The 15,862-nt window shown below is 37.4% G+C and overlaps 1 protein-coding gene across 1 annotated transcript in view; it reads right to left on the minus strand.

Annotated features, from left to right (window-relative positions):
* Positions 1-13,305: 13,305 nt before the first annotated feature.
* The window catches only part of LOC124413281 (serine/threonine-protein kinase minibrain), a 45,074-nt gene continuing 42,517 nt past the window's right edge, over positions 13,306-15,862 (minus strand). Inside the window, exon 8 of the mRNA XM_046893772.1 lies at positions 13,306-15,813. Within this exon, the coding sequence (XP_046749728.1) occupies positions 15,362-15,813 (452 nt within the window). The 3' untranslated portion in view covers positions 13,306-15,361. The remainder of the gene's footprint in view (positions 15,814-15,862) is intronic.

Consider the following 15,862-nt stretch of genomic DNA (forward strand, 5'->3'; position numbering starts at 1 on the left):
AAAACACATTCAAAAAAGCGTAGGACCAACAGCAGAGAAATGACGATAAAAATCTGCAGTTTTTTGGCTGTAACTTTTGATTCGTTGCTCGCAGCGTATTGGGACTGCGCTTAATCGATTCCTCTCGCAAAATTACGTCGGAATAGTGCCCTAAAGAATTAATCGCAGCACTTTTCAAAGTCGTCGAAATTTTCGCCAAAAATCCAAAGGGGTTAACCTTACTTTTTTTGCGATTTCTGAAGCCAAAAATTTCTGGTCTGCGAATTGATTTGTATGACCGTTTATTGGCTAATTGGGACCCCAGGAACTCAAAAAACACATTCAAAAAAGCGTAGGACCAACAGCAGAGAAATGACGATAAAAATCTGCAGTTTTTTGGCTGTAACTTTTGATTCGTTGCTCGCAGCGTATTGGGACTGCGCTTAATCGATTCCTCTCGCAAAATTACGTCGGAAAAGTGCCCTAAAGAATTAATTGCAGCACTTTTCAAAGTCGTCGAAATTTTCGCCAAAAATCCAAAGGGGTTAACCTTACTTTTTTTGCGATTTTTGAAGCCAAAAATTTCTGGTCCGCGAACTGATTTGTATGACCGTTTATTGGCTAATTGGGACCCCAGGAACTCAAAAAACACATTCAAAAAAGCGTAGGACCAACAGCAGAGAAATGACGATAAAAATCTGCAGTTTTTTTGCTGTAACTTTTGATCCGTTGCTCGCAGCGTATTGGGACTGCGCTTAATCGATTCCTCTCGCAAAATTACGTCGGAATAGTGCCCTAAAGAATTAATTGCAGCACTTTTCAAAGTCGTCGAAATTTTCGCCAAAAATCCAAAGGGTTAACCTTACTTTTTTTGCGATTTCTGAAGCCAAAAATTTCTGGTCTGCGAATTGATTTGTATGACCGTTTATTGGCTAATTGGGACCCCAGGAACTCAAAAAACACATTCAAAAAAGCGTAGGACCAACAGCAGAGAAATGACGATAAAAATCTGCAGTTTTTTGGCTGTAACTTTTGATCCGTTGCTCGCAGCGTATTGGGACTGCGCTTAATCGATTCCTCTCGCAAAATTACGTCGGAATAGTGCCCTAAAGAATTAATTGCAGCACTTTTCAAAGTCGTCGAAATTTTCGCCAAAAATCCAAAGGGGTTAACCTTACTTTTTTTGCGTTTTCTGAAGCCAAAAATTTCTGGTCTGCGAATTGATTTGTATGACCGTTTATTGGCTAATTGGGACCCCAGGAACTCAAAAAACACATTCAAAAAAGCGTAGGACCAACAGCAGAGAAATGACGATAAAAATCTGCAGTTTTTTGGCTGTAACTTTTGATTCGTTGCTCGCAGCGTATTGGGACTGCGCTTAATCGATTCCTCTCGCAAAATTACGTCGGAATAGTGCCCTAAAGAATTAATTGCAGCACTTTTCAAAGTCGTCGAAATTTTCGCCAAAAATCCAAAGGGGTTAACCTTACTTTTTTTGCGATTTTTGAAGCCAAAAATTTCTGGTCTGCGAATTGATTTGTATGACCGTTTATTGGCTAATTGGGACCCCAGGAACTCAAAAAACACATTCAAAAAAGCGTAGGACCAACAGCAGAGAAATGACGATAAAAATCTGCAGTTTTTTGGCTGTAACTTTTGATTCGTTGCTCGCAGCGTATTGGGACTGCGCTTAATCGATTCCTCTCGCAAAATTACGTCGGAATAGTGCCCTAAAGAATTATTCGCAGCACTTTTCAAAGTCGTCGAAATTTTCGCCAAAAATCCAAAGGGGTTAACCTTACTTTTTTTGCGATTTCTGAAGCCAAAAATTTCTGGTCTGCGAATTGATTCGTATGACCGTTTATTGGCTAATTGGGACCCCAGGAACTCAAAAAACACATTCAAAAAAGCGTAGGACCAACAGCAGAGAAATGACGATAAAAATCTGCAGTTTTTTGGCTGTAACTTTTGATTCGTTGCTCGCAGCGTATTGGGACTGCGCTTAATCGATTCCTCTCGCAAAATTACGTCGGAATAGTGCCCTAAAGAATTAATTGCAGCACTTTTCAAAGTCGTCGAAATTTTCGCCAAAAATCCAAAGGGGTTAACCTTACTTTTTTTGCGATTTTTGAAGCCAAAAATTTCTGGTCCGCGAACTGATTTGTATGACCGTTTATTGGCTAATTGGGACCCCAGGAACTCAAAAAACACATTCAAAAAAGCGTAGGACCAACAGCAGAGAAATGACGATAAAAATCTGCAGTTTTTTTGCTGTAACTTTTGATCCGTTGCTCGCAGCGTATTGGGACTGCGCTTAATCGATTCCTCTCGCAAAATTACGTCGGAATAGTGCCCTAAAGAATTAATTGCAGCACTTTTCAAAGTCGTCGAAATTTTCGCCAAAAATCCAAAGGGTTAACCTTACTTTTTTTGCGATTTCTGAAGCCAAAAATTTCTGGTCTGCGAATTGATTTGTATGACCGTTTATTGGCTAATTGGGACCCCAGGAACTCAAAAAACACATTCAAAAAAGCGTAGGACCAACAGCAGAGAAATGACGATAAAAATCTGCAGTTTTTTGGCTGTAACTTTTGATTCGTTGCTCGCAGCGTATTGGGACTGCGCTTAATCGATTCCTCTCGCAAAATTACGTCGGAATAGTGCCCTAAAGAATTAATTGCAGCACTTTTCAAAGTCGTCGAAATTTTCGCCAAAAATCCAAAGGGGTTAACCTTACTTTTTTTGCGATTATTGAAGCCAAAAATTTCTGGTCTGCGAATTGATTTGTATGACCGTTTATTGGCTAATTGGGACCCCAGGAACTCAAAAAACACATTCAAAAAAGCGTAGGACCAACAGCAGAGAAATGACGATAAAAATCTGCAGTTTTTTGGCTGTAACTTTTGATTCGTTGCTCGCAGCGTATTGGGACTGCGCTTAATCGATTCCTCTCGCAAAATTACGTCGGAATAGTGCCCTAAAGAATTAATTGCAGCACTTTTCAAAGTCGTCGAAATTTTCGCCAAAAATCCAAAGGGGTTAACCTTACTTTTTTTGCGATTTTTGAAGCCAAAAATTTCTGGTCTGCGAATTGATTTGTATGACCGTTTATTGGCTAATTGGGACCCCAGGAACTCAAAAAACACATTCAAAAAAGCGTAGGACCAACAGCAGAGAAATGACGATAAAAATCTGCAGTTTTTTGGCTGTAACTTTTGATTCGTTGCTCGCAGCGTATTGGGACTGCGCTTAATCGATTCCTCTCGCAAAATTACGTCGGAATAGTGCCCTAAAGAATTAATCGCAGCACTTTTCAAAGTCGTCGAAATTTTCGCCAAAAATCCAAAGGGGTTAACCTTACTTTTTTTGCGATTTCTGAAGCCAAAAATTTCTGGTCTGCGAATTGATTTGTATGACCGTTTATTGGCTAATTGGGACCCCAGGAACTCAAAAAACACATTCAAAAAAGCGTAGGACCAACAGCAGAGAAATGACGATAAAAATCTGCAGTTTTTTGGCTGTAACTTTTGATTCGTTGCTCGCAGCGTATTGGGACTGCGCTTAATCGATTCCTCTCGCAAAATTACGTCGGAATAGTGCCCTAAAGAATTAATTGCAGCACTTTTCAAAGTCGTCGAAATTTTCGCCAAAAATCCAAAGGGGTTAACCTTACTTTTTTTGCGATTTTTGAAGCCAAAAATTTCTGGTCCGCGAACTGATTTGTATGACCGTTTATTGGCTAATTGGGACCCCAGGAACTCAAAAAACACATTCAAAAAAGCGTAGGACCAACAGCAGAGAAATGACGATAAAAATCTGCAGTTTTTTTGCTGTAACTTTTGATCCGTTGCTCGCAGCGTATTGGGACTGCGCTTAATCGATTCCCCTCGCAAAATTACGTCGGAATAGTGCCCTAAAGAATTAATTGCAGCACTTTTCAAAGTCGTCGAAATTTTCGCCAAAAATCCAAAGGGTTAACCTTACTTTTTTTGCGATTTCTGAAGCCAAAAATTTCTGGTCTGCGAATTGATTTGTATGACCGTTTATTGGCTAATTGGGACCCCAGGAACTCAAAAAACACATTCAAAAAAGCGTAGGACCAACAGCAGAGAAATGACGATAAAAATCTGCAGTTTTTTGGCTGTAACTTTTGATTCGTTGCTCGCAGCGTATTGGGACTGCGCTTAATCGATTCCTCTCGCAAAATTACGTCGGAATAGTGCCCTAAAGAATTAATTGCAGCACTTTTCAAAGTCGTCGAAATTTTCGCCAAAAATCCAAAGGGGTTAACCTTACTTTTTTTGCGATTTTTGAAGCCAAAAATTTCTGGTCTGCGAATTGATTTGTATGACCGTTTATTGGCTAATTGGGACCCCAGGAACTCAAAAAACACATTCAAAAAAGCGTAGGACCAACAGCAGAGAAATGACGATAAAAATCTGCAGTTTTTTGGCTGTAACTTTTGATTCGTTGCTCGCAGCGTATTGGGACTGCGCTTAATCGATTCCTCTCGCAAAATTACGTCGGAATAGTGCCCTAAAGAATTAATCGCAGCACTTTTCAAAGTCGTCGAAATTTTCGCCAAAAATCCAAAGGGGTTAACCTTACTTTTTTTGCGATTTCTGAAGCCAAAAATTTCTGGTCTGCGAATTGATTTGTATGACCGTTTATTGGCTAATTGGGACCCCAGGAACTCAAAAAACACATTCAAAAAAGCGTAGGACCAACAGCAGAGAAATGACGATAAAAATCTGCAGTTTTTTGGCTGTAACTTTTGATTCGTTGCTCGCAGCGTATTGGGACTGCGCTTAATCGATTTCTCTCGCAAAATTACGTCGGAATAGTGCCCTAAAGAATTAATTGCAGCACTTTTCAAAGTCGTCGAAATTTTCGCCAAAAATCCAAAGGGGTTAACCTTACTTTTTTTGCGATTTTTGAAGCCAAAAATTTCTGGTCCGCGAACTGATTTGTATGACCGTTTATTGGCTAATTGGGACCCCAGGAACTCAAAAAACACATTCAAAAAAGCGTAGGACCAACAGCAGAGAAATGACGATAAAAATCTGCAGTTTTTTTGCTGTAACTTTTGATCCGTTGCTCGCAGCGTATTGGGACTGCGCTTAATCGATTCCTCTCGCAAAATTACGTCGGAATAGTGCCCTAAAGAATTAATTGCAGCACTTTTCAAAGTCGTCGAAATTTTCGCCAAAAATCCAAAGGGTTAACCTTACTTTTTTTGCGATTTCTGAAGCCAAAAATTTCTGGTCTGCGAATTGATTTGTATGACCGTTTATTGGCTAATTGGGACCCCAGGAACTCAAAAAACACATTCAAAAAAGCGTAGGACCAACAGCAGAGAAATGACGATAAAAATCTGCAGTTTTTTGGCTGTAACTTTTGATTCGTTGCTCGCAGCGTATTGGGACTGCGCTTAATCGATTCCTCTCGCAAAATTACGTCGGAATAGTGCCCTAAAGAATTAATTGCAGCACTTTTCAAAGTCGTCGAAATTTTCGCCAAAAATCCAAAGGGGTTAACCTTACTTTTTTTGCGATTTTTGAAGCCAAAAATTTCTGGTCTGCGAATTGATTTGTATGACCGTTTATTGGCTAATTGGGACCCCAGGAACTCAAAAAACACATTCAAAAAAGCGTAGGACCAACAGCAGAGAAATGACGATAAAAATCTGCAGTTTTTTGGCTGTAACTTTTGATTCGTTGCTCGCAGCGTATTGGGACTGCGCTTAATCGATTCCTCTCGCAAAATTACGTCGGAATAGTGCCCTAAAGAATTAATCGCAGCACTTTTCAAAGTCGTCGAAATTTTCGCCAAAAATCCAAAGGGGTTAACCTTACTTTTTTTGCGATTTCTGAAGCCAAAAATTTCTGGTCTGCGAATTGATTTGTATGACCGTTTATTGGCTAATTGGGACCCCAGGAACTCAAAAAACACATTCAAAAAAGCGTAGGACCAACAGCAGAGAAATGACGATAAAAATCTGCAGTTTTTTGGCTGTAACTTTTGATTCGTTGCTCGCAGCGTATTGGGACTGCGCTTAATCGATTCCTCTCGCAAAATTACGTCGGAATAGTGCCCTAAAGAATTAATCGCAGCACTTTTCAAAGTCGTCGAAATTTTCGCCAAAAATCCAAAGGGGTTAACCTTACTTTTTTTGCGATTTCTGGAGCCAAAAATTTCTGGTCTGCGAATTGATTTGTATGACCGTTTATTGGCTGATTGGGACCCCAGGAACTCAAAAAACACATTCAAAAAAGCGTAGGACCAACAGCAGAGAAATGACGATAAAAATCTGCAGTTTTTTGGCTGTAACTTTTGATCCGTTGCTCGCAGCGTATTGGGACTGCGCTTAATCGATTCCTCTCGCAAAATTACGTCGGAATAGTGCCCTAAAGAATTAATTGCAGCACTTTTCAAAGTCGTCGAAATTTTCGCCAAAAATCCAAAGGGGTTAACCTTACTTTTTTTGCGATTTCTGAAGCCAAAAATTTCTGGTCTGCGAATTGATTTGTATGACCGTTTATTGGCTAATTGGGACCCCAGGAACTCAAAAAACACATTCAAAAAAGCGTAGGACCAACAGCAGAGAAATGACGATCAAAATCTGCAGTTTTTTGGCGGTAACTTTTGATCCGTTGCTCGCAGCGTATTGGGACTGCGCTTAATCGATTCCTCTCGCAAAATTACGTCGGAATAGTGCCCTGAAGAATTAATTGCAGCACTTTTCAAAGTCGTCGAAATTTTCGCCAAAAATCCAAAGGGGTTAACCTTACTTTTTTTGCGATTTCTGAAGCCAAAAATTTCTGGTCTGCGAATTGATTTGTATGACCGTTTATTGGCTAATTGGGACCCCAGGAACTCAAAAAACACATTCAAAAAAGCGTAGGACCAACAGCAGAGAAATGACGATAAAAATCTGCAGTTTTTTGGCTGTAACTTTTGATTCGTTGCTCGCAGCGTATTGGGACTGCGCTTAATCGATTCCTCTCGCAAAATTACGTCGGAATAGTGCCCTAAAGAATTAATTGCAGCACTTTTCAAAGTCGTCGAAATTTTCGCCAAAAATCCAAAGGGGTTAACCTTACTTTTTTTGCGATTTTTGAAGCCAAAAATTTCTGGTCCGCGAATTGATTTGTATGACCGTTTATTGGCTAATTGGGACCCCAGAAACTCAAAAAACACATTCAAAAAAGCGTAGGACCAACAGCAGAGAAATGACGATAAAAATCTGCAGTTTTTTTGCTGTAACTTTTGATCCGTTGCTCGCAGCGTATTGGGACTGCGCTTAATCGATTCCTCTCGCAAAATTACGTCGGAATAGTGCCCTAAAGAATTAATTGCAGCACTTTTCAAAGTCGTCGAAATTTTCGCCAAAAATCCAAAGGGTTAACCTTACTTTTTTTGCGATTTCTGAAGCCAAAAATTTCTGGTCTGCGAATTGATTTGTATGACCGTTTTTTGGCTAATTGGGACCCCAGGAACTCAAAAAACACATTCAAAAAAGCGTAGGACCAACAGCAGAGAAATGACGATAAAAATCTGCAGTTTTTTGGCTGTAACTTTTGATTCGTTGCTCGCAGCGTATTGGGACTGCGCTTAATCGATTCCTCTCGCAAAATTACGTCGGAATAGTGCCCTAAAGAATTAATTGCAGCACTTTTCAAAGTCGTCGAAATTTTCGCCAAAAATCCAAAGGGGTTAACCTTACTTTTTTTGCGATTTTTGAAGCCAAAAATTTCTGGTCTGCGAATTGATTTGTATGACCGTTTATTGGCTAATTGGGACCCCAGGAACTCAAAAAACACATTCAAAAAAGCGTAGGACCAACAGCAGAGAAATGACGATAAAAATCTGCAGTTTTTTGGCTGTAACTTTTGATTCGTTGCTCGCAGCGTATTGGGACTGCGCTTAATCGATTCCTCTCGCAAAATTACGTCGGAATAGTGCCCTAAAGAATTAATCGCAGCACTTTTCAAAGTCGTCGAAATTTTCGCCAAAAATCCAAAGGGGTTAACCTTACTTTTTTTGCGATTTCTGAAGCCAAAAATTTCTGGTCTGCGAATTGATTTGTATGACCGTTTATTGGCTAATTGGGACCCCAGGAACTCAAAAAACACATTCAAAAAAGCGTAGGACCAACAGCAGAGAAATGACGATAAAAATCTGCAGTTTTTTGGCTGTAACTTTTGATTCGTTGCTCGCAGCGTATTGGGACTGCGCTTAATCGATTCCTCTCGCAAAATTACGTCGGAATAGTGCCCTAAAGAATTAATTGCAGCACTTTTCAAAGTCGTCGAAATTTTCGCCAAAAATCCAAAGGGGTTAACCTTACTTTTTTTGCGATTTCTGAAGCCAAAAATTTCTGGTCTGCGAATTGATTTGTATGACCGTTTATTGGCTAATTGGGACCCCAGGAACTCAAAAAACACATTCAAAAAAGCGTAGGACCAACAGCAGAGAAATGACGATAAAAATCTGCAGTTTTTTGGCTGTAACTTTTGATCCGTTGCTCGCAGCGCATTGGGACTGCGCTTAATCGATTCCTCTCGCAAAATTACGTCGGAATAGTGCCCTAAAGAATTAATTGCAGCACTTTTCAAAGTCGTCGAAATTTTCGCCAAAAATCCAAAGGGGTTAACCTTATTTTTTTTGCGATTTCTGAAGCCAAAAATTTCTGGTCTGCGAATTGATTTGTATGACCGTTTATTGGCTAATTGGGACCCCAGGAACTCAAAAAACACATTCAAAAAAGCGTAGGACCAACAGCAGAGAAATGACGATAAAAATCTGCAGTTTTTTGGCTGTAACTTTTGATTCGTTGCTCGCAGCGTATTGGGACTGCGCTTAATCGATTCCTCTCGCAAAATTACGTCGGAATAGTGCCCTAAAGAATCAATTGCAGCACTTTTCAAAGTCGTCGAAATTTTCGCCAAAAATCCAAAGGGGTTAACCTTACTTTTTTTGCGTTTTTGAAGCCAAAAATTTCTGGTCTGCAAATTGATTTGTATGACCGTTTATTGGCTAATTGGGACCCCAGGAACTCGAAAAACACATTCAAAAAAGCGTAGGACCAACAGCAGAGAAATGACGATAAAAATCTGCAGTTTTTTGGCTGTAACTTTTGATCCGTTGCTCGCAGCGTATTGGGACTGCGCTTAATCGATTTCTCTCGCAAAATTACGTCGGAATAGTGCGCTAAAGAATTAATTGCAGCATTTTTCAAAGTCGTCGTAATTTTCGCCAAAAATCCAAAGGGGTTAGCCTTACTTTTCTTGCGATTTTCGGGGCCGAAAATTTTTGGTTTCCGAATGGATTTGTATGACCGTTTCTTGGCTAATCGGGACCCCAGGAACTTAAAAAAAGCGATACTTCGAAAATTGCAATCAACGATTACATATACAGCTGAGATTTCTACAACTTTCAAGACCTTTTTTTATAGGCTGACGGTCCAATTAGTCGAATGAGAATCCTCAGAAAAACAGCAAAAAAGGAAAATTCCTTCGGACTTTTGCAGCAAAATTACAGCTGCCTCAGGGAAACGCTATAATCGATTGTTTGAGCTGCCATAGCAATGCAATTTCACGGGAGAAATCGTTTGCAGATGGTCCCAAGTCATTGCGACAGCGATTAAAAAGTCACAGCTAAAAACGAAGAAATTTTGTCGTATCTCTACAGTTTCTTGATGTTGCGATGATCTGGTATTCTTCTTTGAATTTCTGACGGTCCAATTAGTGGGAAGATGAACCTACAAATCGATTCTAATACGAAAAGCGTTGGGTGTCAAAAATCGTAAAAAAGGAAGTATTTTCGGATCTGTTAAGCCCAATTTCGTTTCATTTTGAAATACGCTATAATTAATTTCCTCAGAAGCCACATCGACGTAATTTTGCGGGTTAAAACAATTGCAAGTAATAATCAATCCCAAGTCGCTGAGATCAATACTTAAAAGTTTTCGTCACGAAGCTTCGAAATTCCGTTTTATTTTATTATTTTCACATCCGCTGATCTTGTGACGTTTTGGTCGTAATTTTTTAATTCTCCGGGATGCAATTAATAGAGACTTTTTGGTCTCCAAAAGATCGCAGTAAACGAAGATTCACCCATCAGGGAAAACTAACATCAACTTACCAGCCTAATTAAATAGAAAACCAACAACTTTATATGAAATATGATAATTTTGCGAGAGAAAATGATTACGCACCGTCCCAAGACCAGAGTATCTTTGTACCTCCGTTTGGCCCTTTCGCTTACGAATCCAACATTCTAGAAATTGTAAAAATACAAGTATTGTTTTCGCACAAATTAATACGATGCACTAGAAGCTCTTCCAAAGAAAGCTTTGAATCATTTTATACAACCTGTAAAAACTTAGCAGTAATGTTGTAGGTCAATTTGATTGTGCTGGTGATCCGTAATTTTACAAGTTATACCTAATTCAACGGCCAATCAATTCGTAACGAGTTTCCAACTTTGGAGTGGTCGTCCTCATAATTCGTGTAAGATGTTCATTGAATTTACGAAACAAATTGAATGTGTGGATTAGTTCAATCGCAAAAGAATGCATCTTATTCTCTCATACAGACTGGAAAAAATGCACAAAACGAAACAGAAACTTTTATGTACAAACAGATTAATATAATTTTTATTATGACAGCTATCTGAAACCTGACGTATCCAGTTGACCACGTGATATCACTTGATGTAGTACTATAATAAGAAAAATTATGCACATTGAATATGAAAAATGTTCTTCCGCTTACAGGCTTGCTCCTTAAATATCGTCAGATCCTGGAATTACCCTGAAAAACAAAAATTGCTACCCAAGTTCTGGAATATTTTGATTTATCCTGTAAAAGTTGATAATACACTTATGATTAAAAACTGTGATAGCAAATCCCTATGTATATGTATTGTTACATAAATTTTTTTATTCAACATTATCCTATTCTTTGAGAAAACAAAATTAAGGTCCTGCAATCTTTCAATTAATTATCCTGGAAACTCTTGGAATCTAAATTCGCGATTGCAGTAGACACCGTGCATTTGGATAATCATTTGAGTGAAACAGAAAGGCAAAGGTGAAGATGCATTTGTTTATTAACCTTATGTAATATCCGTTTCAAATATTTTCAATTACAATATTATATAATAATTAATAATAATCGTAATAATAATAATAATAATAATAATAATAATAATAATAATAATAATAAATGACAATGTATACATGTTAGATTACAGAACTGTTTGGAGCGTTTATTATTATTTTTTTTCTATATAAGTCAGTTGCTTTCTGCATTCTCATATATTTTTTTTCCTATTTCACGGCTTGCAACTGTAGCTTGAGATTATAAAGGGTCCTTCTCAAATTCCAGGTGCTCGCCGTTTTTCAGATATATCAGTCATATAGTAGTATATTTTCTGAACACAATGTTTTACACTTGACGTTAGGAAACTTATGTTACCTTGTACTGACCATGACCAGTTCCGAAATATCTGACCAACATTATGAAGAACTTATCAACCTTGTGGAACTTCAATAAAAGCTGTACAATGCGAAACTGTATTGTAATACGTTAATTAATTAGTTTTTAAAAATATGACGAATGCAGGATAAAGATTAGTAGTTCGCACATGGTTGAACTCCGAATGAAATTTTATACACACAGTTTGAAAAAACGCTTCAGGTTGTATCCAACAGTATGTTACAAGTTTTTTCTATGTGGAGATAGTGGTTATTATTTACAACGCGAATTTTTTGCTGAATAACGTAGTGATGATACTATTAAAAATCTTAGTTTGCAAAAATATCTTTTTCAGAGTGCAAACCTTGCTTTTGCTCCAATCGTGTTAATTTATGGTAGTATCTGCAAGGCTCGCCACAAAATTGAATATTGATATTGATATATAACCCTTATATCCATTAACGAATGATCAAGCTACAAAAGAAATTGTGCAGACGTATGCAAGGCATAAGGATGGTTGAAGACAGTGTTCAATGAAGACTAAAATAAAATGATCAGATAAAACTGGAACAGGTCCTAATCAGTCCTTATACTATGTAGATGTATACATTTCTGTGTTTACTAATTTACTTAAATACTCCGCATTTTGTGACAATTTTTAAATGGCAACATTTTCATCAGAAATAATTGTCGCCAAACGACGTGCATGCTAGGAAGTCAAAGCAAGAAAAAATTAAGGAAAGAAAGAACTTCTCGTATACACACGTATATACATATACTTCAACGGATTGGGAAGGAAACAGAAGATATAGAAATGAAAAAAATGTACATTCAAATTATTACGATATTTGATAGTGAAATTGTTTTCACATGCTGGTATAATTGTAAATTTTTCGTCGTCTCGCGCCCCACCTCTGTTGAAAGAGTTCGCCAGAAAAAAGTGCCTTCAACAATAATAGTTAAAATAATTATACCCCAAAAAAATTGTCTACAATTTATTCATTGACAGCTAGCTTCGATTCACCAGTGTGGCCAACATTGCTAGCTCCAATTAGTCAGTACTACAGTAACTAAAAATTACATAATTAACCAATTACTTTACTATCGATAAACAATATTAATTCGTTAAAAACAACAATCTTAAAAAAAAAAGCTTTAATACATTGTCGAAAATCATTTGTATTCTTGGGAACCACAGGGCCCGAGCCTTATGTATTTTCCACAAGTAACAGAACCTGGCTTCTAAACTAAAGTTCAATTTTGTTCAAGATGTAGGTTGTTATCCAAAAACTTAAGTGACTGGTTTGACTGGTTTCGGTTATTTTCGAAAATATTTCTAACGACTGTGTAAAATCTGTTACTTTTTCTGGGAAGTATTTTGAAAATGAATAATGAAAACAGTATTTCTCAAACAGCTCAAACTCGAAATCTAATATAAACATAGACCCTGTGGTTTTCAAATGCAGAACATACATATGAGGAATTTATAAAATTATACTTGTGTGAAATCATGAAATTTTTTTGGTGTTGTTGAAGTAAACTGATTTTTGCCGTTTATTGAAATCTTGAAGATGAGAGAATTTATTATGAAAAATTCTAAGCATTTTCAATCACCTCGGTTTACCCTTATAAGTATAGCTATATTATCTTCCATCGATACAAAAACACCTCAAAGATGGTGTCCGGCAATACAACATTATTTCATGATGTCCGTACACTGCACGTGTGGGAAGAATTCATATCCGATAATAGAGCGCAATGCATACTTGGTTTTCCAAAAATCCAACGAACATTTTAAATGACAAGGTAATTGAATAGTTCATAACCCCTTAATTTCATAATCATAACAATTTTCAGTAACAAGAAATCAATATATATTGGTATCTGTGAGCTAATAAAAAATTTTGCTGTGTGTAAGAATGAGCAGTCTTTCTTGAAGTAGCAATTACACAAAAATAGTGAATTATCGCTTCGCCAGCAAAATTTGTTATTCTCTTAAATTCGTTTATATCAATTGCATAAAAATAGTGAATTACGACAGCCCTGATGATCTATCTATCAGTTCCAACAACGAGCAATGTAAGACTTATGTAAATCTTTGCTTGCAAGCGATAGATTTTGTGTAGCAGCTATTAAAGACCAAATTCAATGAAAATTTCTTGGTAGTACATTAATATACAACATTGGCTTGATGGCTATCCAAAAATAACACATTGCAAAACTAAACCGACATAATCGGAGGAAAATTTTCAAAACGTAACTTTCGTTCAACAGAAAAACTTCAATTAGATGGATAGTTTCTTTACGTACTATACAAATTTACAGAAAATAGGTGAAAACCCTTTTAAATCCATGAAAGTAGCACAAGCAGAGCGATAAGAGCAAACGGCAAAAATCAAGATCGATCCATTGGAAATTTATTTATGTGTGTATGTATGTATGTATGCATGTATATGTTTTACGCATGTGATAGCCCGTACTGTTTATTATAAAGTATCTAATTCTTGTACGATTATACCATTCTTGATCAACCTTACATGTATATGTTAACTTCCTGATTAATGCTTTTTTATGTATAAATATGTATTGTTAAGCTGCGCAAGCCTCGTTCGTTTAAAGTCCTTTTCAACAACAAACTGATTTTTGCGCAAGAATCGTACTTTGACGATACTTTTTTTCAATGAAGTAAACAAAAGAGTCAGTTTTATAGTTTTATACTTAAACGCTAATTCCTAAAGCTGCACTCTCTTATCGTTCACCTAAGTGTATTGTACAAATATCTAGCATTCAACGCGACTGTCTTCTTTTCTCATTAATAATTGCTAACCATTACATTCGTGACACTGTATAAAACTCTATGGAGTACATGATTACATCGTTATTTTATGCAGTAATAATAATTATCACTTTTCTTGCTCTCTAGGCCACACAGTTGGGATGCCGACATTTACTAAACAGATACCGATTAAACTGTTTCAATGTTCGTTTGAATCGGGCAGGACCCGAAGGGCCAATTGGGTTCATCCACACTAGGCCGTGTCTGTCCGCTTCCGAACATTTGTTAATCTCTCTCGATTGATCGTCAACTTTACCCGCTGTTAGGTCTGTCCTGTTCATAAAAGCGGTCTTGTTTTTTATTCTGCAACTGGAAAATGTCTTTTCTGTGTTTTCATTTCTGTTCCCTTCTTTTTTTTTTCGTTTTCCAACATTCAGTTTTATATTTTTTTTGAAGGTGGTGATTATTTCCGTTCTCGTAATGTTCAGTGGTAAGAAAAATTAATCACAACAGATTGAATTGTCATCGAAGTTAACAAACTTCTGAACATCTGAAGAAGGGCTGGGAACTAAAGTTCGAATTGCCAAAGTAGATATAACGAACGAACATGCCAATATATACCATTTCGTTGATGTGTTCTTCGATAAACATCAGTTGCCCATTTCTTATTTACATGTAGAACAAAGATTCGTGTCAATATATCTCTAAGTCTTTAGAGTTGTCTATTGAATTAAGAGTTTTCGAATGTTTTTCTAAACTTGTCATTTCATCCAAGACTTGTTTCACGTTGCAAAACCAATCCAAACATAAAAACCAACGTAAAAAAATAATCAAAGCTTGAATTTGATAGTAATTCGCAATGATGTTCTTTAATAATTAGTATTTATTCATTCTATTTTTTTTTTTTATTCTTCTGCATTTTTAAATTTTCACTTTATACTTTCTTCTTGTATGGATTCTATGTTTACCCAACGCTTTAGTCCTCTCGTCGATTTCTAACGGATACTTAAAAACAATTTCTCAAATCTGAAATTGTTGTCAGATGATTATATACTGTCATTCCAGAATCACGACATTATTTCACAGTGTTGCTATTGCGCCACATTTGTCGCCGCGATTTCATTCAATGGATGGCAACGGGACTTTGTTGCATGCACACTCCAACCATTGGACTATCTTCTCTTTCCGGATCTCTTTGTTTCCCAGAAGTGACCGTTGAAGTTTGTCTCATCATTCCGTGTGCATCAGCTGCTGGATATCCATAATTGTAGTAGTTTTGTTGTTGAATCATGGGAGAAGCCATCATGCTAGGCAAGTGGGGTATGGCGGGAAGTATTATGCTATTGTAGGAGCTGAGAGAGTTTTGGATCAGAGACCCATCCATGGATTGCATAGATGATGCGGCGGACGTAGAGACCCCAGTGGTTGTTGACGTATAACGTGAAGTTATGGCACGCCGGCTACCTGAGTGACGCGGTGAAGATTCGCACTCCATTGGTTGATAGCCACCAGGGAGGCTTGGCATTTGCATTAAGCTGCTGCTGCCACTGCTCGGTCCTGCCATGGTTAGCAGTCCTATGACAACAAAAAATTAACCTGTTAGAAAGATTAAGACTTTATCATT

This window comes from Diprion similis, chromosome 12 (assembly GCF_021155765.1).
Source record: "Diprion similis isolate iyDipSimi1 chromosome 12, iyDipSimi1.1, whole genome shotgun sequence".
Taxonomy (NCBI): Eukaryota; Metazoa; Arthropoda; class Insecta; order Hymenoptera; family Diprionidae; genus Diprion; species Diprion similis.